The sequence below is a fragment of the Patiria miniata genome, unplaced genomic scaffold, assembly GCF_015706575.1.
Source record: "Patiria miniata isolate m_02_andy unplaced genomic scaffold, ASM1570657v1 HiC_scaffold_13, whole genome shotgun sequence".
NCBI classification, from domain to species: Eukaryota; Metazoa; Echinodermata; class Asteroidea; order Valvatida; family Asterinidae; genus Patiria; species Patiria miniata.
Genome location: NW_024037051.1, coordinates 6,950,132 through 6,973,883, shown reverse-complemented (window position 1 = coordinate 6,973,883; position 23,752 = coordinate 6,950,132). Strand labels below are relative to the sequence as shown.

General features: G+C 42.7%; 3 protein-coding genes across 7 annotated transcripts in view; all 3 read right to left on the bottom strand.

Moving 5' to 3' along the window:
* LOC119721161 (serine/threonine-protein phosphatase 4 regulatory subunit 4-like) overlaps positions 1 to 3,396 on the bottom strand; it is a 93,688-nt gene extending 90,292 nt beyond the window's left edge. For 3 of the 5 annotated variants that reach the window (XM_038191024.1, XM_038191028.1, XM_038191025.1), the window contains exons 1-2: positions 3,061 to 3,396; positions 321 to 394 (exon numbers count right to left, since the gene is read on the bottom strand). In XM_038191024.1, the coding sequence (XP_038046952.1) occupies positions 321 to 394; positions 3,061 to 3,186 (200 nt within the window). In that variant the 5' untranslated portion in view covers positions 3,187 to 3,396. The remainder of the gene's footprint in view (positions 1 to 320; positions 395 to 3,060) is intronic. The other 2 variants (XM_038191026.1, XM_038191027.1) reach the window with 2 other exon arrangements.
* Positions 3,397 to 11,683: 8,287 nt separating this feature from the next.
* On the bottom strand, positions 11,684 to 12,838 carry LOC119721543 (thyrotropin-releasing hormone receptor-like). The gene has a single exon (XM_038191623.1). The coding sequence runs from the start codon at positions 12,836 to 12,838 to the stop codon at positions 11,684 to 11,686; it is 1,155 nt and encodes a 384-aa protein (XP_038047551.1).
* A 6,068-nt stretch (positions 12,839 to 18,906) lies between these two features.
* On the bottom strand, positions 18,907 to 20,061 carry LOC119721542 (thyrotropin-releasing hormone receptor-like). Its single transcript, XM_038191622.1, has one exon. The coding sequence runs from the start codon at positions 20,059 to 20,061 to the stop codon at positions 18,907 to 18,909; it is 1,155 nt and encodes a 384-aa protein (XP_038047550.1).
* Positions 20,062 to 23,752: the final 3,691 nt, after the last annotated feature.

The window sequence follows — 23,752 nt, the reverse complement described above, 5'->3', positions numbered from 1 at the left end:
TGTCTCCTTAATAATGGTACCTTTACACATATAATGATAATAATACCTCTTCTTTGTGAAGCAAGTGTCAAGCTCAATTTCATAGCGCAACTTAACAGTAAGCAGAAAAGTGTGCTAACCTATAGCACTCTTTCACAGCATGGATTTGCTCATGTTGAACACGAATGGAGATTTCTAATGTTACGTCACTAATTTCAGCAACTTTTTTTTTATCTGAGGTAAGCACACCCTTGTATGCTTTCTGCTTATTGACAATCATTTGACAATAGAAAGAGGCTCTTGTAAGCATTGCTATAGTTAGGGGTGGCATCGATACTCACCTAAGCAAGTAGACCGCACGCTCGATATCACCCAAACGTTCATCAACCGTAAGTCGCTCGATTTCTTCAGCAGTCTGTAATTTTACAAGTATGAATCAAACAAACCAAATTTTATCTAACAAAAATACATATGTGCAGCTCTTTCAAAATATCAATGATACTTGGGCTCAGTAGATTGAAAATTTGAATTGGTATACAAATTGTATGCATAAAAAGCAATTCATTGCAACAGTTTTGTTCAAAGCATTGGAAAAGCATTGTCCGGATCATGAATTTGCAATACGAACACGTCATTCTGTATTATCTCTGACTCTGGTACAAAATACCTTGGGCTATTCTAAGAAAGCAATCAGTTTGAAGAAGATTGACAAATAAGTTTCTTGGAATCAATCGCTAAATCTGAAATATCGGAAATCTTGACACAATTTTGGTGCGGTGAGTCATGGACATTTTCAAAGTATTTTCTAAGAAAATTTGAGAGGTAGGCAGGGAAGTGCAAGTAATCGCATGCCTGAAGCCCTCTGTACCGCACAGCTTGGCATACATTTACAGCATGATTATATACATCTGTGAGCTCTTGAAATGGCTTTACTGTAAACCAAGATGAATATTATAAAAAAAAACATATCAGGTTGTTCAGTCCCAATTTGTACCACAGAATCACACACCTAGAAAAATCACACGCCTATTAAAAATGTGCCTTTTTCCACACACCTGTCATGCCTGTGATTTTCAAATCAGGACTGCACTTTAATAGGCTGATCATGGGTTATATAATCTGGCTTGAGCCTTTTTGACTCCATATCCTTGTTTATTCCAGTACGTATGCATCTAGCTTGTTCTTGAATAGATTTGTTGATCTAGCCTACTCCTAGAACTATGACGCTCCACGTAGTGGAGCCTCATGGTTCAGAACCCCGCAAAATTGTTGTCAGCACAAAACACTAATTAAGTACAAAAACGTCCATCCCAACCAAGCTTTTTCCCACAGAACCGCTGCACAGTTTGCCCCTAAACTCTGTACAATACCTCATGACATACTCACGTTATGTGCACCCAACAAACATCGGTGGATTCTGTCTGTTTTCGGCAAAAATGATGAAAAATATGCCCTTTCCGCACTGAGCCAACCTAACACTTGAAACGAGCACGCGCGCAGAAAACTAGAATGATCGCAGTCATTTTCGGTTCGATCGCTCGGAGCGCGCCACGGGGGGTATGGTGTAGGAGCGGAACGATAGTATGCGCATGCGTACAAGTGCAAGTACGTACCCCCCGCAGCGCGCTCCGAACGATCGAACCCGAAAATGACTGCGATCATTCTGCGCGCGTGCTCGTTTCAAGTGTTACGTTGGCTCAGTGCGGAAAGGGCATATTTTTCATCATTTTTGCCGAAAACAGACAGAATCCACCGATGTTTGTTGGGTGCACATAACGTGAGTATGTCATGAGGTATTGTACGGAGTTTAGGGGCAAACTGTGCAGCGGTTCTGTGGGAACAGCTTGGTTGGGATGGACGTTTTTGTACTTAATTAGTGTTTTGTGCTGACAACAATTTTGCGGGGTTCTGAACCTATGAGGCTCCACTACGTGGAGCCTCATAGTTCTAGGAGTAGATCTAGCCTTCACAACTTCAGCAGGGAGACTGAACCGATCTCCGTCTATGTATCCTTGTAACACAAAAATCCTCCAAAGCCACTGACCACTACTTAAGAACAAAAATTAAATTTATTTTAATGAAATGTAGGGAAAGAATGTTGCAACCTGACGCTGCTTATTTCTTCATCAACTCAAACTCAATGAAGGTCAGTCATATTGCAAACATGATGATATTGATCATGTTGATAAGATTATGAATCTGGGACTGAGAATGAGATACGTTTCCAATTTTGTTACTGTTAGGAAATACTTAGAACATTTTCTAGACTTTGGTTGCAACATTCTTTGGAGCAACTATAGAATGCAGGGCCACGCCGAAGCAAGGTTTTTTATTTTGCCTGGAGGCGTGGATGGAATAGGAGTAATAGATATGCAAACCTGCAAAAAGTGCTAAGTACAGCGAAGGAATGCACTGCACTTGTCTTCTAAGCTTCTCATGAAGGATCGGAAGGGAGGGCGTGCTTGTAAATGTGTTGGGGGCACTGTCTGGAGTGGCGGAGGCGCGGAGTCTTGGAGTCGCAGAATTGCGGAGACGCGGGGCACTGGAGTGGCCGCAGTGGCGGAGGCGCGGAGTCGCGGAGTCGCAGAGACTCGCGCCGATGGAGGGCGCAATTCTCGGCGGAATTTTTTTGAGAACGAAGCATCCATATCCATTTTAAATGGGCGCGCAAATTAGGAAGGGAGGAGGGCGACGGGGCACTGTCTGGAGTGGCGGAGGCGCGGAGTCTTGGAGTCGCAGAATTGCTTTAAATGGGCGCGCAAATTAGGAAGGGAGGAGGGCGACGGGGCACTGTCTGGAGTGGCGGAGGCGCGGAGTCTTGGAGTCGCAGAATTGCGGAGACGCGGGGCACTGGAGTGGCGGAGGCGCGGAGTCGCAGAGACGCGCACCGATAGAGGGCGCAATTCTCTGCGGCTCCACGACTCCACGATCGATTTTCGGAGGTAGGTCGACTGCGGCTCCACGCCTCCACGCAGCTGTACGGAGGCGCGGATGCAGAGTAAAGTGGCCCTGCATTCTATAGTTGTACCCATTCTTTCCTAGTTTATCACGTCACTGCTGCCGTAAAGAAATATAATTTACCTTCAAGCTGCTCGTTATCGTCTTTTCCAAGCTGAGGTCTGCCAGATTTTCATCTAATTCCAAAGCAAGCTCGTCCACCACTCCAGTGGACATGGTGGACGTTGTTGAACGTCCTCCCCAATCCATGGTTCTGGAAGCCACTTTCACGGCATGTCCATTGACGCAGATATAAGGGTATTCTATTAAAAGGAGGAAAAAACAGTCAATATTCCAGTCGAATGACTTAATTCCAATGTTTACTAGCAGTGACTAGGTCAATCAATCGTGAGTTACGCTCGCCGCCATTTCCAGTTGTTATAACTTCTCACTGGTTGTCAACCACTCGTATTTTAATGTGGATACATGTACATCAGCGGAAACCAGCGTACATGTCCACGCGCATGTATTTTTGGTAAGAGCAGCCGATAGGGGGCGCCATAACTGCAAAAAGAAGCAGACTACAGCTCTGCGAAGCCAAAGGTGGCAGCTTTCGGTGGGGAGGTTGGGGGGGGGGGCCAAAAAACACAGCACGAAAAACCTGGCACCTCAGCCGTAACGTGATAGCAACTCCTTGCCGCTCTTTTTTTGGCATTTTTTTTATCTGGCAGAAAGGATCTTCCAGGGAGCATCTCAAATCTGCAGAGGTTATTATGAGCTGGGTCACTCCGTAAGACATTTTATCATTGCCGGTCCTAGTTTGGTGCCATCAGAGTGGAAAGATGAAAATATGGTGTTCACTTGATGCCGTTCACCTCAGTCGGATGCATTTCTTGCCCTGCGCATTCTCACTGAACTTCACCGTGAGTACCTTGAGTGCCGTGAGTGGGTCGTCCCCGGCCCTTTCGGGATACTTATGTTGACATAACTAGGCTGATTCGGTTGACCGGCCCAGACTTTGGGACCTCCTGTACTCAAAGGAATTTAGCTTGTCAATCTGCGCTTCATTGTCTTGTTGGACACCAGTAGTGCAAACACCTCCGGTTTAAATTCTCAAGATGGAATATTTTGGAGGATTACCAACAAAGTACCAAGTATAGAGTCGGTCCGGATCTTTCTCCGTCTTTTCCCCGAGGCTTCCTCTGGGGTTCGGCAGGGATGTGTTGGCTCACAACTTGTTTTGCACTGTCGATGTCATGGACCAAGACGTGAGCCCTCCCTACCTTCTCCATGCTGCCGATGATGCTGCCCTTTGCATTGAGGACCGTCCCGGCAAATGGGGTGATGTCCTCAAAACCCTTGGACAGGAGGCCAGCCTCAGACTCTCGTGGGCAAAAACCCCGGAAGGTTCAGAATGGTCCTCTGCTAACCCTACCCCCCCCCCCCCCCAGAGTTGTAATGACTCGAGTCAATGACTCGACTCGAGTCCGACTCGAGTCACATTTTTTGGCGACTCGACTCGACTCGAGTCCCGACGGGTAAATGACTCGACTCGACTCGAGTCACTGCGAGCAAATGACTCGACTCGACTCGAGTCCCTCATCAGAATGACTCGACTCGACTCGAGGAAGGCTAATAAGACTCGAGTCCCAAATAAAAGCAAAACTTACTTGCGAAAAATATTTGCAATGACTTACGCTGCGCCGTTCGCGTTGCCAGTTTTTGTTCACGTCACGTTAATGTTCGCGAATAATGTCTGTTTCCTTCCTCCATAATGAAACAACAAACATACACCGTGTCGCGGACTCCCACCTTGTGGTTCTATAGCATGTAATGCTAAACCCGGAACCAGACTTAAAACGCATTTCTCAATCCGTGGTTTCATCATTGGTTTCGGGCGATTTTGAAGTTCTTGGTGGAACGCTGGCTAAATTCATGTCCCGATTTCACACACAAAAATGGATACGGACGGGCCCACCTTTAAATAATCAGAAACAGTTTTGTATAATGCAATTAGGTTTTAACGTTGTCAGCGATCAGCGAACAACAAAATCTAGACCCGAAGCCAAACCAGTTATAAGACCGAAGTTTCACATCTTCTTATCTGTGACGTGAGCTAGCAATGGAAACTGTTGGTTGGGTACCATACAGCATACTTTATGTCTTTGGATTTCCGTAATAGACTGGTGCCTTGTATTCTTTCTCTCTTGTGTTTGTTGCTTTTTATTGTAATTAAGTGTTCAAATATTTGTGACTCGAATTGACTCGAGCTAAATACTTGACTCGACTCGACTCGACTCGACCACACTCTGTGACTCGACTCGACTCGACTCGACCTTGTTGACCTAATGACTCGACTCGACTCGAGTCACTTCTTTAAAATGACTCGACTCGACTCGAATCACAAAAATCAGTGACTCGTTACAACTCTGCCCCCCCCCCCCCCCCCCCCCCCCCCATCTCAATCGACTCTGATGGGGATGGGGGTTGAAGATATTAAACCCTACACACTTTCGGGAATCTGAAGGTAAAAAAAGGTGCGGCAACTGAGCGATTTCGGCATAAGAGTTAGACCAAAAACCATAAAGTTGATGACGCCGGTGGGTGCAGCCAGTATATTCAGGACAACACGGTGTTTCATCTGGTACATGATAATTTCAGTTCGCCACCACAGTGCGGTGATGAATCTGCGCGGGAGTACCGAATGGGAATGACATCCGAGTGCAGCACACGACTAGCTGAACATGTGAAAGTGCACAGTATATTGAAGCAAAACAATAAAACGACCACAGTTTATGAAGGGCGCCCTCCAATGATCTTGCGCCCGATAAGCTTCATCGGTCTGTCTGATTCCTTGACCAGGCGGGCATCCAGCTCTGTCCATTTTGTATTTTTTTTTCATAGAAATTCATTAAAAATAAGCATGAGGCACAAGTTGTTTATGGGGGTATTTCATTGTTCACTATTCATTATAGTGTTCAAAATCGTCGGATTTGATCAGTGCCCGCATTGGAAGTATGGTACGACCCCCCCCCCCCCCCTTTTGATTTCATTCGGAGACCAAGTGTCCATACCAAAAACCCTGTCTAAAACCCTGTCTACCTTTCAGGATTGATTTGCTGATGACCCCCCCCCACCCCCACCCCTGCGAAAATTTCTGGATCCGCCCCTGCTTATACCCTACATTTTGGGGGTTCTAGATCGTTAAATAGATGCCATAGACCTTAAATACGCCCACTTCCCAAAACTATTTAAAACGCTTACAGGCTCTGTGAGGTGTTCGTCGTTTTCCCAGTTTTATGGGTGAGGGTTTTTGTTTTCTTTCGCTTTTCCTATTTTGCGAATTACTATAGTTGTTGGGAAAAAGATAAAGGTGCAATATATTATATTACATCATTCTTTATTTTTCCGGTATAATATTGTATTTGGCGTTTTTGTTACGTCAATTGGAAATTGCGCCTTTAATGATGGTGGTCATATTGATCGAACGAAACTTCGTTTTGATTACAGTCAATTATTAAATATCCATTGATTTATGACATAGACCCTGTGTTTTGTTTTTAATACTACCGTAGACCTGCCGAGCAGATGTAAATATCTCAACCAATAACTCAACCAAAGTTCACCGCCCCCCCCCCCCAAATAGAGGATAAAAAAAATCGAAAAGTTATGTGCTAGCCAAGCATCATGCAGGGATCGGATGATCCATCACAATGACCCATGCCAATCCCTTACAGGACTCTTCTGGGATCTCGGCGGTCCCGGCCTACACACTTCCTTCCCTGTCCATCCATGTAACCCGAGGGCCAGGCACCATGTAAAAGCAAAGAGCTAAGAGAGGAACAAGGCGGCGCCCTAAGCCCTGATCCTCCGAGTGGACCACATGCCCTGAACCATACGAAGATGCCCACCTGGAACTCAAAGACAGTCCCAGCAGCAGCGCTTACCGATTAACCCTAAAGGGGCCGGGTTATTTTGACCATCTCTCAGCCGGGGGGGGGGGGGGGGGGGGCGGATTCCGCCGCCCCCGCCCCCCCCCCCCCCCTAAGATCTCGGCCATCGAGTGACGAAAAATTTTGAAACTCGGCACATGCATAGAGCAACTCTTCCTAAACATACCCAAGAAATTTCATGACTATAGGTCAAAGGGTTTTGGAATTATGGCTAATTAATTATTCATATGTACGAATGGCAATTCTGCTCTGTGTTTACGACGTATATGCGAAAATTCAGTTTTCACGGCAACCCGTGGTCCGATTTTTATGTTTTTGGTATCAAAAGATGCGCAAAGCTCGAGGCTAAAAAGTCATAACAGCTCGGGTCGCGAAATTTTTTTTTAGAGGCTATCACGGAAAATGTTGAGGAAATTTCGCAAAACAATAACCGAGAACATTTTGATTATTTCAGGCCTGTGTGGTTACCTTTGGACCTGAGATTAGGCCACCCTTCTGAACAAATAATTATGAGTGCATGTTGCAGATGTTATCTCTGTTCAAGTTCTTGGTAGCCTATGTCATGTACAGTGCATGTTGTTTATGTTGGGTGCATATTTAATCATAACCCTAACCCTCATCCTAAGGATTTCGCCCCCCCCCCGGCCCCTTTAGGGTTAAGCTAAGGTACTAGATTGTTGGTATTTTACGACGGGAAATTAAACATCTTATAACGTGTGTTAAACATACTTATCGTTACACAACAATGAACACACATGTTTACGTTACATACCTAGTGTGGACATTCTTTTTGTTTTGGTGTAGTTAACTGTTAAGAAAAACCTGTGAAAAAAATCGTTTTACTCACACTGTGAAAACTCTTTCAACCCATTCCCCCTGTGATTCCCTTTAGTGTTTCTCTTCATTCTGCTACAAATAAACCTAACGCAAAAATGTCTCTAACCCTGTTTTCCAGGGAGGGGGAAACATTGTGTGGACGTGGGCAAGTCCACATGACGTGAAAGAGAAATATCGTGCCGAAAATGAACTCTCACTTCCAAAAATCTCCAATACATGAGGACTTGTGGAACTCGGAGCACTCGTACGAAGATACAAATTTATGAAATTATTTTGTGGCGGTCGTTGGGTAAAAACTTAACTTAAATCAGGAGACTAAATTGTCTTTTGGGACATACATTATTTTTGAATAAAACTGAAGGACAAATTCTCATTCACAAACAAATCTAAAATGACCGTTGATAAAGACTGTATTCAAGCAATTAGCAAACTAAATCTAGACTCCATCGGATGTAGGTATAGGGATTAATCTTCGCGTCGTTCTCATGCAAGTACGCAATGTGAAAAGTGATCGAACAAGGAGACCGATAGGTACGAAAATCCGGATGTGAGAGGTACGAGTACAATTTGTTTTTACCCATCTCCAACTGTTTTCTCGTCATTCTTTTCCTGTCGAATGCCAATATATAATTCCAACATGAATGTTTTCTGGAATGATTACAGTTAGAAATCATTCCGTCAAAAAGTACAGCAAGGGAAAGGGCAACCCCGTGTAGAATTCCCTCAAAAGGGTCGCGGAGGAGTCCGGAAGCTCCAAAATAAAAGGCGTACTTTCAGGTTGTAATGAGGCTTAATAGAGTGAGTGAAGTTTCCCGAACGCTTATTCAACAGAGAAAATTATTACTAGTAGGTTAGGCAAGGCCTGACCTTCAATTTAAGATAGATTTAAATCATTTAATATTATGCATCATCATCGAATTCTTATAATTAAATGTCATGAAAATGAAAGTTTAATTAAGAATTGATGTGGACTGAGGCCAATGTGATGTGTTTACTTCCGACGTTTGTATTGACAATGCTCAGGAATCTAAACAAACATCATACGTTTATTGACTCGCTTTGTAAATTATTATTCGAATGCAAATTGCCAGCACCCGCTCAAATTGACAAATGAAAACGAAAAACAAAACTGGCCAAAATGCATCTGTTTCTTACGCAACGAAGCAGTCAGAATTGGTTCTATGGTATAGTGGGAACAATGTGCAAAGAACAAGTTCGAGGTTATCTAATGGCGTTTTCGCAAATCAATAACCGAGAACATTTTGATTATTTCAGGCCTGTGTGGTTACCTTTAGACGTGAGATTGTAGGCCACCCTTCTGAACAAATAATTATGAATGCATTTTGCAGATGTTATCTCTGTTCAAGTTCTTGGTAGCCCATGTCATGTACAGTGCACGTTGTTTATGTTGGGTGCATATCTAATCATAACCCTAACCCTCATCCTAAGGATTTCGGGGAACATTGGTATTGGGGAACACACAATGTTTAAATTGTGTGTACATTAACATAGTTTTTGTTTGAATTATAACTTATTAACACCAATCTGTTTTCGCACAAAAACCATGAAATTCAATTCAATGAACCCATTACCGAGTTCCATGCAGGATTCTTCTGTGCTCTCGGGTTTACCGGCCCACGACACCTCCTTCCCCCATATGTCCATCCATATAACCCGAGGGTCAAGCGCCATACAAGAAGGGAAACGAGGCGGCACCCTAAGCCTTGGCTGCGCAGAGTTCAGCCAAAAGAGCCCCGTACCTTTACGAATATGCTAACCTGGACTTCGCGGACAGCCCCAATTAGAGCTTTAAAACCGATCACGCTAGTTACTGTTGGTATTTTACGACGGGAAATTAAAGTGCTGACCGCGTGCGTTAAATAAAACAAGACACCACGGGGATTCGAACCAGTGACATCTATGGTCAAAGAACCTCAGCACCAATGTGTCTTAATAGGCGGAGATACGAGGAGGGTTGTTCCGATTTTGTCTTTATATAGCTTCGCGCGTTCACGACACAGAGACTGCATTTTTGAGGAACGAGCAAACTGCTTTTAACTTTGACTGTTGTCATAAATAACCGTATATAATGACATGCAACAATAAACAAAAACATACAACTATGACAAGGGAAACGCATGGGTGGCGTGCACTTTTGACATGAAGACACACCGGACAAACACGGCTCCTCAACCCTAGTCTAGTACTAATTGTTGGACAGAATGTCGGCTTAAGATGTCAGTCGAACCGAGTTACACCAACGCGATAGATCACGGGCAGTTTTCTGCTAAACATGACGGTCAAAATTCTATTCTTTGAATAAATGTATAATGTTTATTATTTAAGTTGCTTAATAGTTTGATGTAAAAAAAAAAAAAAAACTCGTCAGTCCATTGTTGATTTACCCGTACTCGTACTTACTCGAGTACTTTTTTTCGTACTCGTACTCGCACTCATGGAATGTATTCGCACTCGTACTCGCAAAGAAAACAAATTCCCTGTACTCGTACTAGTGGCAAAGTACTCACACTCATACTCGTACTCGTGGCAAGTACTCATCGTACTCGTGGACAAGTGCTTGTACCTAACGAGACTCTTAAAAATACAGTGTAAACAAAAATTGGTAAAAAAGTGGACTTTGAATGAAGGGCATTGAAGGCATGTTCAGCACACAGTGTTGGTTATCTCATCTGTGCAGAGTTTAATGAACAGCATAGCTCCATTCTGGATACAATATACAGCCTATTGACTCCTACAAGATAACAACATTGAATGATTTGTTGATAAAAAATGAAGGACTCATTGAAATTATAAAATATTAGAGAGTAAGTTTAAGGACCAACCATTGTTCAACCATATTAATTTGAATCTTGTTTCACTCTTGTCCTGAAACATTTCGTTAATTTTAATTATAACATGCTATATCGAATGCGTGACTGCTGTCATAGTTGTAATAAAGTAAAAATATCAAACTGTTCCATGGCTCCCACTTGTTCCAGTTTTACTCTGCAATACATGTGGCCACACTTCATGGTTTAATTAAGGTGTCCAATTGTGTAAAGTTGTTTGGGTCTAATAAAGGGTTCACGGCTTTGTTCATGTGTTACGTTCATGAACTATCTCGTTAATAATGTGTGAAAAGTACCCGGGAATATGTGTACCCATAAAAATGTACTCGTACTCGTACTCATGGAAAAGTACTCGTACTCGTAGAAAAGTTTTGCTTTGTACTCGTACTGGTATTCACGGAAAAGTGTACTCGTATCCATGGAAAAGTAATCGACTATTACAACACTGCAGTCGTCACTGACACAAATTGAAATAATGGAAATAATTATAGAGGTAATAATGATTATCAATAGGCTAGACTACTTCTAAAGAAAATTTTAATGGTTAATTGAGAAATTCTCGAAATCAAGCGCGCCAATTTAGGCAACCCCATCCCCGACATTTAGCTAAATTGCCGGACACTATCTTTACGAATTTCAGGCCTAAAACTTCTTGAAAAAAAAAAGTCATAATGAAGGCTCGTCTACATCATGGAGCTATAAAAAACGAAGAAGATGTAGTTCCATGACTACACAGAGGTTCAAGCGACACTACGTGAAGAAAGTCAGGGGAAGGTCTTTTGTATTGCGGGGCCTCCCACAATCATTGGGCCCACGCACTCCATGCACAATCTCACCCATCAGGCCCTGCCCCACTGGCTTAATTAAACAAAAGTTTGAAATGTTTTAAAATGTCGAAGTCAAGAAGTATTATGTCGTCCATGTACAGTGAAACGCCGCGGTAACGAACACGATGGGGTGCACAGAAAGTGTTCGCTATAGTGGTTGTTCGTTACAGTGATTGTGCATTATAATATAATTCACTATTTCGTGAGCTGAGCCCGTGGGGACGTTCGTCATAACCAAATGTTCGTTATAGTGGTGTTCGTTATAGCTACGTTTCACTGTATAACGCATCGGGTTTCCACGTTACAGCACTGCTAGAGCGACATAGTGGCTCTGCTTCACAGCGTTTTGGTTGCAGTCGATTTTATGGTCATTTTTGTTGGTGGAACGGGAGAAAGCTTCCACGAAGGCTTGCCGGTAATGACGGCTCGTCACGTTATAGATGATGGGATTAACCGCCGAATTCAAAAACACAAACACGTGACAGACGGTGAAGGCGAACACCAACTTCCGGTACGTGACATCAGGTTGGACCCCGAGCAGATTCTCCACGAGGAAGCCTAGGGATAAGGCGATGACGGGCGTCTGGCAGAGAAAGAACACGGCACCGTTGGCGATCAGCATACGGGTGACCTGGTTACGGATATGAAGAGCCTGCTGGGTGTCCACTGACGAAGGCGTGTGTAGGTTCTGCTCACGCTTGCGTCTCACTCTGGTATTGAGATTGATGATGATCAGGGTACACATGATTGCATTAGTAATCATGGCGACGATGAAGACGATGGATTCTAAGACATGACCGACAATCAGTCCCCAGTGACTGACGGCGACACAGTATCCCAACTGGACCGGTAGGTCGTAGTAAGGTTCGTCATCCGGCCAGATCGCGCAGGTCTTGAAGAGTTTAGCATATCGCACCATAACTAAACCAGCCAGGCCAACCGCCACCAGCCAGCTACCAACCACCAGCTTCAAGCTCTGCTTCAACCTCGTGCCGCCCTGCTGTCCGTGGTAGAGGAACGGCTTACAGATGGCGTTGTATCGCTCGTGGGTGACCAAGCTCACCATGGAGATGGAGGCGAAATAGGTGACGTACTGGGGGAAGAAGGCGCCCATACAGCCCACGAATGACGCGGTGGCTAGGTGACTGCGGAAGGGGTGAGTAAAGTAGAAGTTGTACTGCACTATGCTGCTGATCAGGAACATGAGGTCGGCCACGGCCAGAGTAGCCAGGTAGACATTGGTGATGGTCCGCATGTACGGCACACGAGCCACTACGAAGAGAAAGGCAAGATTGCCTGGGATGCCGACGGCTAAGATGGTGAAAAGAATGGTCAGCATTGTTGTGCTGATGCCGTTGTCAAGGAGGTATATACTGGCATCCTCCTCCAAAGTCAAGTTCATCAACGGCAGGCGACTACATTCACTGCTCTTGTTCACCTCAAAATCTTGATCCATCCTGTCAAATCCCTAAGGAGCCGGATACGAAATCAGGAAAAACCAAGGTCCTATAGGCCTATATAGGCGGTACGGTATACGTGCTAGTAGAATACGGTTCTGCCAGAGTAATACTGCAGTTTAACATTAGATCAACTATCACAGTATATATGTACACAGGTATATATATATGTCACAGGTATATGTACATGTCTGATGCTCAACCTTGTCGTATATTGCGCAGCAATATTCCCGCTGAATAGAGTCTGGTGACTGTGCATAGAAATTTCTTGGAATAAAAGTCGAATCGTTCATTCATGTGCACTTGTTAGCAGGGGCAGTGGTAAACAAAAATTGGTAAAAAAGTGGACTTTGAATGAAGGGTATATGTACATGTCTGATGCTCAACCTTGTCGTATATTGCGCAGCAATATTCCCGCGAGTAACACTGCCTGCAAGTAGACCACGCCCCCATTTTGATAAGAGAATGTAGTAACGCGCATGCGTGGTCACTGCGTATGACTCCATCCACAAAGAATCGGTATTTTTTGGTATTCACTACAGTCTTTTGAGAAAAAGCAGGTGGGTAGATCTGAATCATACTGAATGACGTTACATGTTGTGTTAACAATATTTTTCGTTGTGGGTCTGAAAATGAAAATGTCTGTTTGTGTATTATGAATATGATCAAGTGAAATTATTTATGCAGTATTTTGCCCATTTCCCTCAAAATTGCATATTGTAATATTGTACATTTTTATCAATTTGCTAGAATATTTGATACCTAACCAACAAGTATCTTATAACGAAATTCAATCAGAATATTTATCAATTTTTAAATTTTTTTTAAGTTGTTTTGTCACTTGTTGGTGTCCCTGCCATACTGTACGATGGTGTAGCCGTGCGTTATGCACGTGGATTGTTTACATTCGTTTTGACGGGGACTTTACTGAATAGAGTCTGGTGACTGTACTGTTCGACTTTTATTCCAAGAAATTTCTATGTACAGTCTGTACATAGAAATTTCTTGGAATAAAAGTCGAATCGTTCATTCATGTGCACTTGTTATGCAAAGCAGGGGCAGTGGTTCAACAATATCTATGTTGACTTGCAGAAAGTGTGCAAGAACGCGACTTGAATGCTTTTATGTGTTCACAATACAACGACGCTGTTTAGTTATTTCACTGTGTGACACAGTGAGAAATTTTAGAATCATAATGGCGTCAGCGATACTTGCTGGGGAGCTCTTGCGTACGACTTTCTGTACTTTGGTACTGTTGTCTCCAGGACAATTGTGTGTACGGTAACCCGACGTACCCAGATTTTTAAAGACGAAATTGCCGACCTCAAACTTGTTAGTGCCATATTTGGCAACTATATGTGCGTTATTAGTTAAATTAAACGATTGAACTGGTTAATTAAACATAGTACCATTGAAGGTACCTAAAAGTAAACATAACAGCATAGAAGACCGACAGACGAACATAAAATGTTACAAAATAAACATATTTTCTGGATAATTTCAACACTATTTATGTAGCTGGGCTATCACCCTCGGAAAATTTACTCAGCATCTCTAATTACGAAAACTGAATCACATGACGTGAAAGAGAAATGTCGTGCCGAAAATTAACTTCCACTTCCAAAAATCTAAAATACGTGTGGACTTGTGGAACTCGGAGCACTCGTACGAAGACGAAAATTTAAGAAATTATTTTGAGGCGGTCGTTGGGTAAAAACTTAACTTTAATCAGGAGACTAAATTGTCTTTTGGGACATACATTATTTTTGAATAAAATTGAAGGACAAATTCTCATTCACAAACAAATCTAAAATGACCGTTGATAAAGACTGTATTCAAGCAATTAGCAAACTAAATCTAGACTCCATCGGCTGTAAGTATAGGGATTAATCTTCGCGTCGTTATCATTTCGTTCTCATGCAAGTACGCAATGTGAAACGTGATCGAACAAGGAGACCGATAGGTACGAAAATCCGGATGTGAGAGGTACGAGTACAATTTGTTTTTACCCATCTCCAACTGTTTTCTCGTCATTCTTTTCCCGTCGAATGCCAATATATAATTCCAACATGAATGTTTTCTGGAATGATTACAGTTAGAAATCATTCAGCAAGGGAAAGGGCAACCCCGTGTAGAATTCCCTCACAAGGGTCGCGGAGGGGTCCGGAAGCTCCAAAATAAAAGGCGTACTTTCAGGTTGTAATGAGGCTTAATAGAGTGAGTGAAGTTTCCCGAACGCTTATTCAACAGAGAAAATTATTACTAGTAGGTTAGGCAAGGCCTGACCTTCAATTTAAGATAGATTTAAATATTTAATATTATGTATCATCATCGAATTCTTATAATTAAATGTCATGAAAATGAAAGTTTAATTAAGAATTTGATGTGGACTGAGGCCAACGTGATGTGTTTACTTCCGTCGTTTGTATTGACAATGCTCAGGAATCTAAACAAACATCATACGTTTATTGACTCGCTTTGTAAATTATTATTCGAATGCAAATTGCCAGCACCCGCTCAAATTGACAAATGAAAACGAAAAACAAAACTGGCCAAATTGCATCGTTTCTTTCACAATGAAGCAGTCAGAATTAAACCATTGCTTCTATGGTATAGTGGGAACAATGTGCAAAGATCAAATTCGAGGTTATCTAATGGCGTTTTCGCAAATCAATAACCGAGAACATTTTGATTATTTAGGCCTGTGTGGTTACATTTAGACGTGAGATTGTAGGCCACCCTTCTGAACAAATAATTATGAATGCATTTTGCAGATGTTATCTCTGTTCAAGTTCTTGGTAGCCTATGTCATGTACAGTGCACGTTGTTTATGTTGGGTGCATATCTAATCATAACCCTAACCCTCATCCTAAGGATTTCGGGGAACATTGGTATTGGGGAACACACAATGTTTAAATTGTGTGTACATTAACATAGTTTTTGTTTGAATTATAACTAATTAACACCTGTTCTCAATCTGTTTTCGCACAAAAAAACATAAAATTCAATTCAATGAACCCATTACCGAGTTCCATGCAGGATTCTTCTGTGCTCTCGGGTTTACCGGCCCACCACACCTCCTTCCCCCATATGTCCATCCATATAACCCGAGGGTCGGGCGCCATAAAAGAAGGGAAACGAGGCGGCACCCTAAGCCTTGGCTGCGCAGAGTTCAGCCAAAAGAGCCCCGTACCTTTACGAAGATGCTAACCTGGACTTCGCGGACAGCCCCAATTAGAGCTTTAAAACCGATCACGCTAGTTACTGTTGGTATTTTACGACGGGAAATTAAAGTGCTGACCGCGTGCGTAGAAAATAAAACAAGACACCACAGGGATTCGAACCAGTGACATCTATGGTCAAATAACCTCAGCACCAATGTGTCTTAATAGGCGGAGATACGAGGAGGGTTGTTCCGATGTTGGCTTTATATAGCTTCGCGCGTTCACGACACAGAGACTGCATTTTTGAGTAACGAGCAAATTGCTTTTAACTTTGACTGTTGTCATAAATAACCGTATATAATGACATGCAACAATAAACAAAAACATACAACTATGACAAGGGAAACGCATGGGTGGCGTGCACTTTTGACATGAAGCTAGACACACCGAACAAACACAGATCCTCAACCCCAGTCTAGTACTAATTGTTGGACAGAATGTCGGCTTAAGATGTCAGTCGAACCGAGTTACACCAACGCGATAGATCACGGGCAGTTTTCTGCTAAACATGACGGTCAAAATTCTATTCTTTGAATGAATGTATAATGCTTATTATTTAAGTTGCTTAGTTTGATGTAAAAAAACAAACTCGTCTGTCCATTGTTGATTTACCCGTACTCGTACCGAATTCCAATATCCCGCCCACCCCATTCCTTCACCCATACATCCCCACCTGACCCCATGTAGCCCCTACTCTGATCCATATATATTGCCCCCTCCCCTTATCCAACCCCTAAAACAACCCACCCTACCCATCCCTACACATCCCCAACCCAACCCAACCCCTACTCCGATCATATATCCCGCCCCCTGACCAACCCCCTCCTAACCCAACCCCTAAGTCCATGCCCATCTTCTCTCTACCTGTCTCCCCCTACCTGTCTCTCCCTACAAATCCCCACCCCACCCCAACCCAGTATTCCAACCCCCACCCCTCCCCACCCCAACCCACCTCGCCCCACCCATCCTAGCTCCCCTACTCATCCTACTCACACAAACCCTAACTCCAACCCTATCCCCCAACCCAACCCACCCCACCCCATCCTCCCCTACCCCATCCCTACTCCAACCCCAAAAACTAAAAGATCAAACCAGAAGCTCATGCACATCCCCAAAATGCATAGTGTACATGTACATGTTATACCGGTATACACACACGTACATGTTAAACCAGTATACATGTACTTGTAACAATTAAAAACTTTAACATTTCCTTGAATTAAAGTTCCTCAATAAAATCATGAAATTTACTGCAATGATATGAACCTAACTGAAGTTATAGAGATGATACATGACAATTGCATTTAATTTTTTCCCCAAGTTAACTAGAACCAAAAACTTCAACATTTTTATCTGAACGCAGACGGCTGGACAGACGGACAGCACGACGGACGTCCGTCCGTCCGGACGGACGGACAGACGGACGGAAATTGGTATTACATAGGCTCGCATCTGCTTCGCAGCTCGCCAAAAAGTGGACTTTGAATGAAGGGCATTGAAGGCACGTTCAGCACACAGTGTTGGTTATCTCATCTGTGCAGACTAGCTCCATTCTGGATACAATATACAGCCTATTGACTCCTACAAGATAACAACATTTAATGATTTGTTGATAAAAAATGAAGGACTCATTGAAATTATAAAATATTAGAGAGCAAGTTTAAGGACCAACCATTATTCAACCATATTAATTTGAATCTTGTTTCACTCTTGTCTTGAAACATTTCGTTAATGTTAATTATAACATGCTATCGAATGCGTGACTGCTGTCATAGTTGTAATAAAGTAAAAATATCAAACTGTTCCATGGCTCCCACTTGTTCCAGTTTTACTCTGCAATACACGTGGCTACACTTCATGGTTTAATTAAGATGTCCAATTGTGTAAAGTTGTTTGGGTCTAATAAAGGGTTCACGGCTTTGTTCATGTGTTACGTTCATGAACTATCTCGTTTTTCTATAATGTGTTAAAAGTACCCGGGAATATGTGTACCCATAGAAATATACTCGTACTCGTACTTGTAGAAAATGTTTGCCTTGTACTCGTACTGGTATTCACGGAAAAGTACTCGTATTCATGGAAAAGTAGTCGAATACAACACTGCAGTCGTCACTGACACAAATTGAAAGAATGGAAATAATTATTGTGCAGTTAATTCCAATTTTAAATGCGGCACAAAATAAACATATTGTCTGATAACCATGGATAATGTCGGTAGAGATAATAATAATTATTAATAGGCTAGACTAATTCTGAAGAAATTTTTAATGGTTAATTGAGAAATTATCGAATTCGAGCGCGCCAATTTAGGCAAACCCATCCCCGACATTTAGCTAAATTGCCGGACACTATCTTTATGAATTTCAGGCCTGAAACTTCTTGAAAAATAAGTCATAATGAAGGCTCGTCTACATCATGGAGCTATAAAAAACGAAGTAGATGTAGTTCCATGACTACACAGAGGTTCAAGCTGCACTACGTGAAGAAAGTCAGGGGAAGGTCATTTGTATTGCGGGGCCTCCCACAATCCTTGGGCCCACTCCATGCACAATCTCACCCATCAGGCCCTGCCCCATTGGCTTAATTTAACAAAAGTTTGAAATGTTTAAAAATGTCGAAGTCAAGAAGTATATGTCGTCCATGTACAGTGAAACGCCGCGTTAACGAACACGATGGGGTCCACAGAAAGTGTTCGCTATAGTGGTTGTTCGTTACAGTGATTGTGCATTATAATAGAATTTACTATTTCGGGAGCCCGTGGGGACGTTCGTTATAACCAAATGTTCGTTATAGTGGTGTTCGTTATAGCTACGTTTCACTGTATAACGCATCGGGTTTCCACGTTACCGCACTGCTAGAGCGACATAGTGGCTCTGCTTCACAGCGTTTTGGTTGCAGTCGATTTTATGGTCATTTTTGTTGTTGGAACGGGAGAAAGCTTCCACGAAGGCTTGCCGGTAATGACGGCTCGTCACGTTATAGATGATGGGATTAACCGCCGAATTCAAAAACACAAACACGTGACAGACGGTGAGGGCGAACACCAACTTCCGGTACGTGACATCAGGTGGGACCCCGAGCAGATTCTCCACGAGGAAGCCTAGGGATAAGGCGATGAAGGGCGTCTGGCAGAGAAAGAACACGGCACCGTTGGCGATCAGCATACGGGTGACCTGGTTACGGATATGAAGAGCCTGCTGGGTGTCCACTGACGAAGGCGTGTGTAGGTTCTGCTCACGCTTGCGTCTCACTCTGGTATTGAGATTGATGATGATCAGGGTACACATGATTGCATTAGTAATCATGGCGACGATGAAGACGATGGATTCTAAGACATAACCGACAATCAGTCCCCAGTGACTGACGGCGACACAGTATCCCAACTGGACCGGTAGGTCGTAGTAAGGTTCGTCATCCGGCCAGATCGCGCAGGTCTTGAAGAGTTTAGCATATCGCACCATGACTAAACCAGCCAGGCCAACTGCCACCAGCCAGCTACCAACCACCAGCTTCAAGCTCTGCTTCAACCTCGTGCCGCCCTGCTGTCCGTGGTAGAGGAACGGCTTACAGATGGCGTTGTATCGCTCGTGGGTGACCAAGCTCACCATGGAGATGGAGGCGAAATAGGTGACGTACTGGGGGAAGAAGGCGCCCACACAGCCCACGAATGACGCGGTGGCTAGGTGACTGCGGAAGGGGTGAGTAAAGTAGAAGTTGTACTGCACTATGCTGCTGATCAGGAACATGAGGTCGGCCACGGCCAGAGTAGCCAGGTAGACATTGGTGATGGTCCGCATGTACGGCACACGAGCCACTACGAAGAGAAAGGCAAGATTGCCTGGGATGCCGACGGCTAAGATGGTGAAAAGAATGGTCAGCATTGTTGTGCTGATGCCGTTGTCAAGGAGGTATATACTGGCATCCTCCTCCAAAGTCAAGTTCATCAACGGCAGGCGACTACATTCACTGCTCTTGTTCACCTCAAAATCTTGATCCATCCTGTCAAATCCCTAAGGAGCCGGATACGAAATCAGGAAAAACCAAGGTCCTATAGGCCTATATAGGCGGTACGGTATACGTGCTAGTAGAATACGGTTCTGCCAGAGTAATACTGCAGTTTAACATTAGATCAACTATCACAGTATATATGTACACAGGTATATATATATGTCACAGGTATATGTACATGTCTGATGCTCAACCTTGTCGTATATTGCGCAGCAATATTCCCGCTGAATAGAGTCTGGTGACTGTGCATAGAAATTTCTTGGAATAAAAGTCGAATCGTTCATTCATGTGCACTTGTTAGCAGGGGCAGTGGTAAACAAAAATTGGTAAAAAAGTGGACTTTGAATGAAGGGTATATGTACATGTCTGATGCTCAACCTTGTCGTATATTGCGCAGCAATATTCCCGCGAGTAACACTGCCTGCAAGTAGACCACGCCCCCATTTTGATAAGAGAATGTAGTAACGCGCATGCGTGGTCACTGCGTATGACTCCATCCACAAAGAATCGGTATTTTTTGGTATTCACTACAGTCTTTTGAGAAAAAGCAGGTGGGTAGATCTGAATCATACTGAATGACGTTACATGTTGTGTTAACAATATTTTTCGTTGTGGGTCTGAAAATGAAAATGTCTGTTTGTGTATTATGAATATGATCAAGTGAAATTATTTATGCAGTATTTTGCCCATTTCCCTCAAAATTGCATATTGTAATATTGTACATTTTTATCAATTTGCTAGAATATTTGATACCTCACCAACAAGTATCTTATAACGAAATTCAATCAGAATATTTATCAATTTTTAAATTTTTTTTAAGTTGTTTTGTCACTTGTTGGTGTCCCTGCCATACTGTACGATGGTGTAGCCGTGCGTTATGCACGTGGATTGTTTACATTCGTTTTGACGGGGACTTTACTGAATAGAGTCTGGTGACTGTACTGTTCGACTTTTATTCCAAGAAATTTCTATGTACAGTCTGTACATAGAAATTTCTTGGAATAAAAGTCGAATCGTTCATTCATGTGCACTTGTTATGCAAAGCAGGGGCAGTGGTTCAACAATATCTATGTTGACTTGCAGAAAGTGTGCAAGAACGCGACTTGAATGCTTTTATGTGTTCACAATACAACGACGCTGTTTAGTTATTTCACTGTGTGACACAGTGAGAAATTTTAGAATCATAATGGCGTCAGCGATACTTGCTGGGGAGCTCTTGCGTACGACTTTCTGTACTTTGGTACTGTTGTCTCCAGGACAATTGTGTGTACGGTAACCCGACGTACCCAGATTTTTAAAGACGAAATTGCCGACCTCAAACTTGTTAGTGCCATATTTGGCAACTATATGTGCGTTATTAGTTAAATTAAACGATTGAACTGGTTAATTAAACATAGTACCATTGAAGGTACCTAAAAGTAAACATAACAGCATAGAAGACCGACAGACGAACATAAAATGTTACAAAATAAACATATTTTCTGGATAATTTCAACACTATTTATGTAGCTGGGCTATCACCCTCGGAAAATTTACTCAGCATCTCTAATTACGAAAACTGAATCACATGACGTGAAAGAGAAATGTCGTGCCGAAAATTAACTTCCACTTCCAAAAATCTAAAATACGTGTGGACTTGTGGAACTCGGAGCACTCGTACGAAGACGAAAATTTAAGAAATTATTTTGAGGCGGTCGTTGGGTAAAAACTTAACTTTAATCAGGAGACTAAATTGTCTTTTGGGACATACATTATTTTTGAATAAAATTGAAGGACAAATTCTCATTCACAAACAAATCTAAAATGACCGTTGATAAAGACTGTATTCAAGCAATTAGCAAACTAAATCTAGACTCCATCGGCTGTAAGTATAGGGATTAATCTTCGCGTCGTTATCATTTCGTTCTCATGCAAGTACGCAATGTGAAACGTGATCGAACAAGGAGACCGATAGGTACGAAAATCCGGATGTGAGAGGTACGAGTACAATTTGTTTTTACCCATCTCCAACTGTTTTCTCGTCATTCTTTTCCCGTCGAATGCCAATATATAATTCCAACATGAATGTTTTCTGGAATGATTACAGTTAGAAATCATTCAGCAAGGGAAAGGGCAACCCCGTGTAGAATTCCCTCACAAGGGTCGCGGAGGGGTCCGGAAGCTCCAAAATAAAAGGCGTACTTTCAGGTTGTAATGAGGCTTAATAGAGTGAGTGAAGTTTCCCGAACGCTTATTCAACAGAGAAAATTATTACTAGTAGGTTAGGCAAGGCCTGACCTTCAATTTAAGATAGATTTAAATCATTTAATATTATGTATCATCATCGAATTCTTATAATTAAATGTCATGAAAATGAAAGTTTAATTAAGAATTTGATGTGGACTGAGGCCAACGTGATGTGTTTACTTCCGTCGTTTGTATTGACAATGCTCAGGAATCTAAACAAACATCATACGTTTATTGACTCGCTTTGTAAATTATTATTCGAATGCAAATTGCCAGCACCCGCTCAAATTGACAAATGACAACGAAAAACAAAACTGGCCAAATTGCATCGTTTCTTTCACAATGAAGCAGTCAGAATTAAACCATTGCTTCTATGGTATAGTGGGAACAATGTGCAAAGATCAAATTCGAGGTTATCTAATGGCGTTTTCGCAAATCAATAACCGAGAACATTTTGATTATTTCAGGCCTCTGTGGTTACCTTTAGACGTGAGATTGTAGGCCACCCTTCTGAACAAATAATTATGAATGCATTTTGCAGATGTTATCTCTGTTCAAGTTCTTGGTAGCCTATGTCATGTACAGTGCACGTTGTTTATGTTGGGTGCATATCTAATCATAACCCTAACCCTCATCCTAAGGATTTCGGGGAACATTGGTATTGGGGAACACACAATGTTTAAATTGTGTGTACATTAACATAGTTTTTGTTTGAATTATAACTAATTAACACCTGTTCTCAATCTGTTTTCGCACAAAAACCATGAAATTCAATTCAATGAACCCATTACCGAGTTCCATGCAGGATTCTTCTGTGCTCTCGGGTTTACCGGCCCACCACACCTCCTTTCCCCATATGTCCATCCATATAACCCGAGGGTCAAGCGCCATAAAAGAAGGTAAACGAGGCGGCACCCTAAGCCTTGGCTGCGCAGAGTTCAGCCAAAAGAGCCCCGTACCTTTACGAAGATGCTAACCTGGACTTCGTGGACAGCCCCAATTAGAGCTTTAAAACCGATCACGCTAGTTACTGTTGGTATTTTACGACGGGAAATTAAAGTGCTGACCGCGTGCGTAGAAAATAAAACAAGACACCACGGGGATTCGAACCAGTGACATCTATGGTCAAAGAACCTCAGCACCAATGTGTCTTAATAGGCGGAGATACGAGGAGGGTTGTTTCAATGTTGGCTTTTATAGCTTCGCGCGTTCACGACACAGAGACTGCATTTTTGAGGAACGAGCAAACTGCTTTTAATTTGACTGTTGTCATAAATAACCATATATAATGACATGCAACAATAAACAAAAACATACAACTATGACAAGGGAAACGCATGGGTGGCGTGCACTTTTGACATGAAGACACACCGGACAAACACAGATCCTCAACCCCAGTCTAGTACTGATTGTTGGACAGAATGTCGGCTTAACCCTAAAGGGGCCGGGTTATTT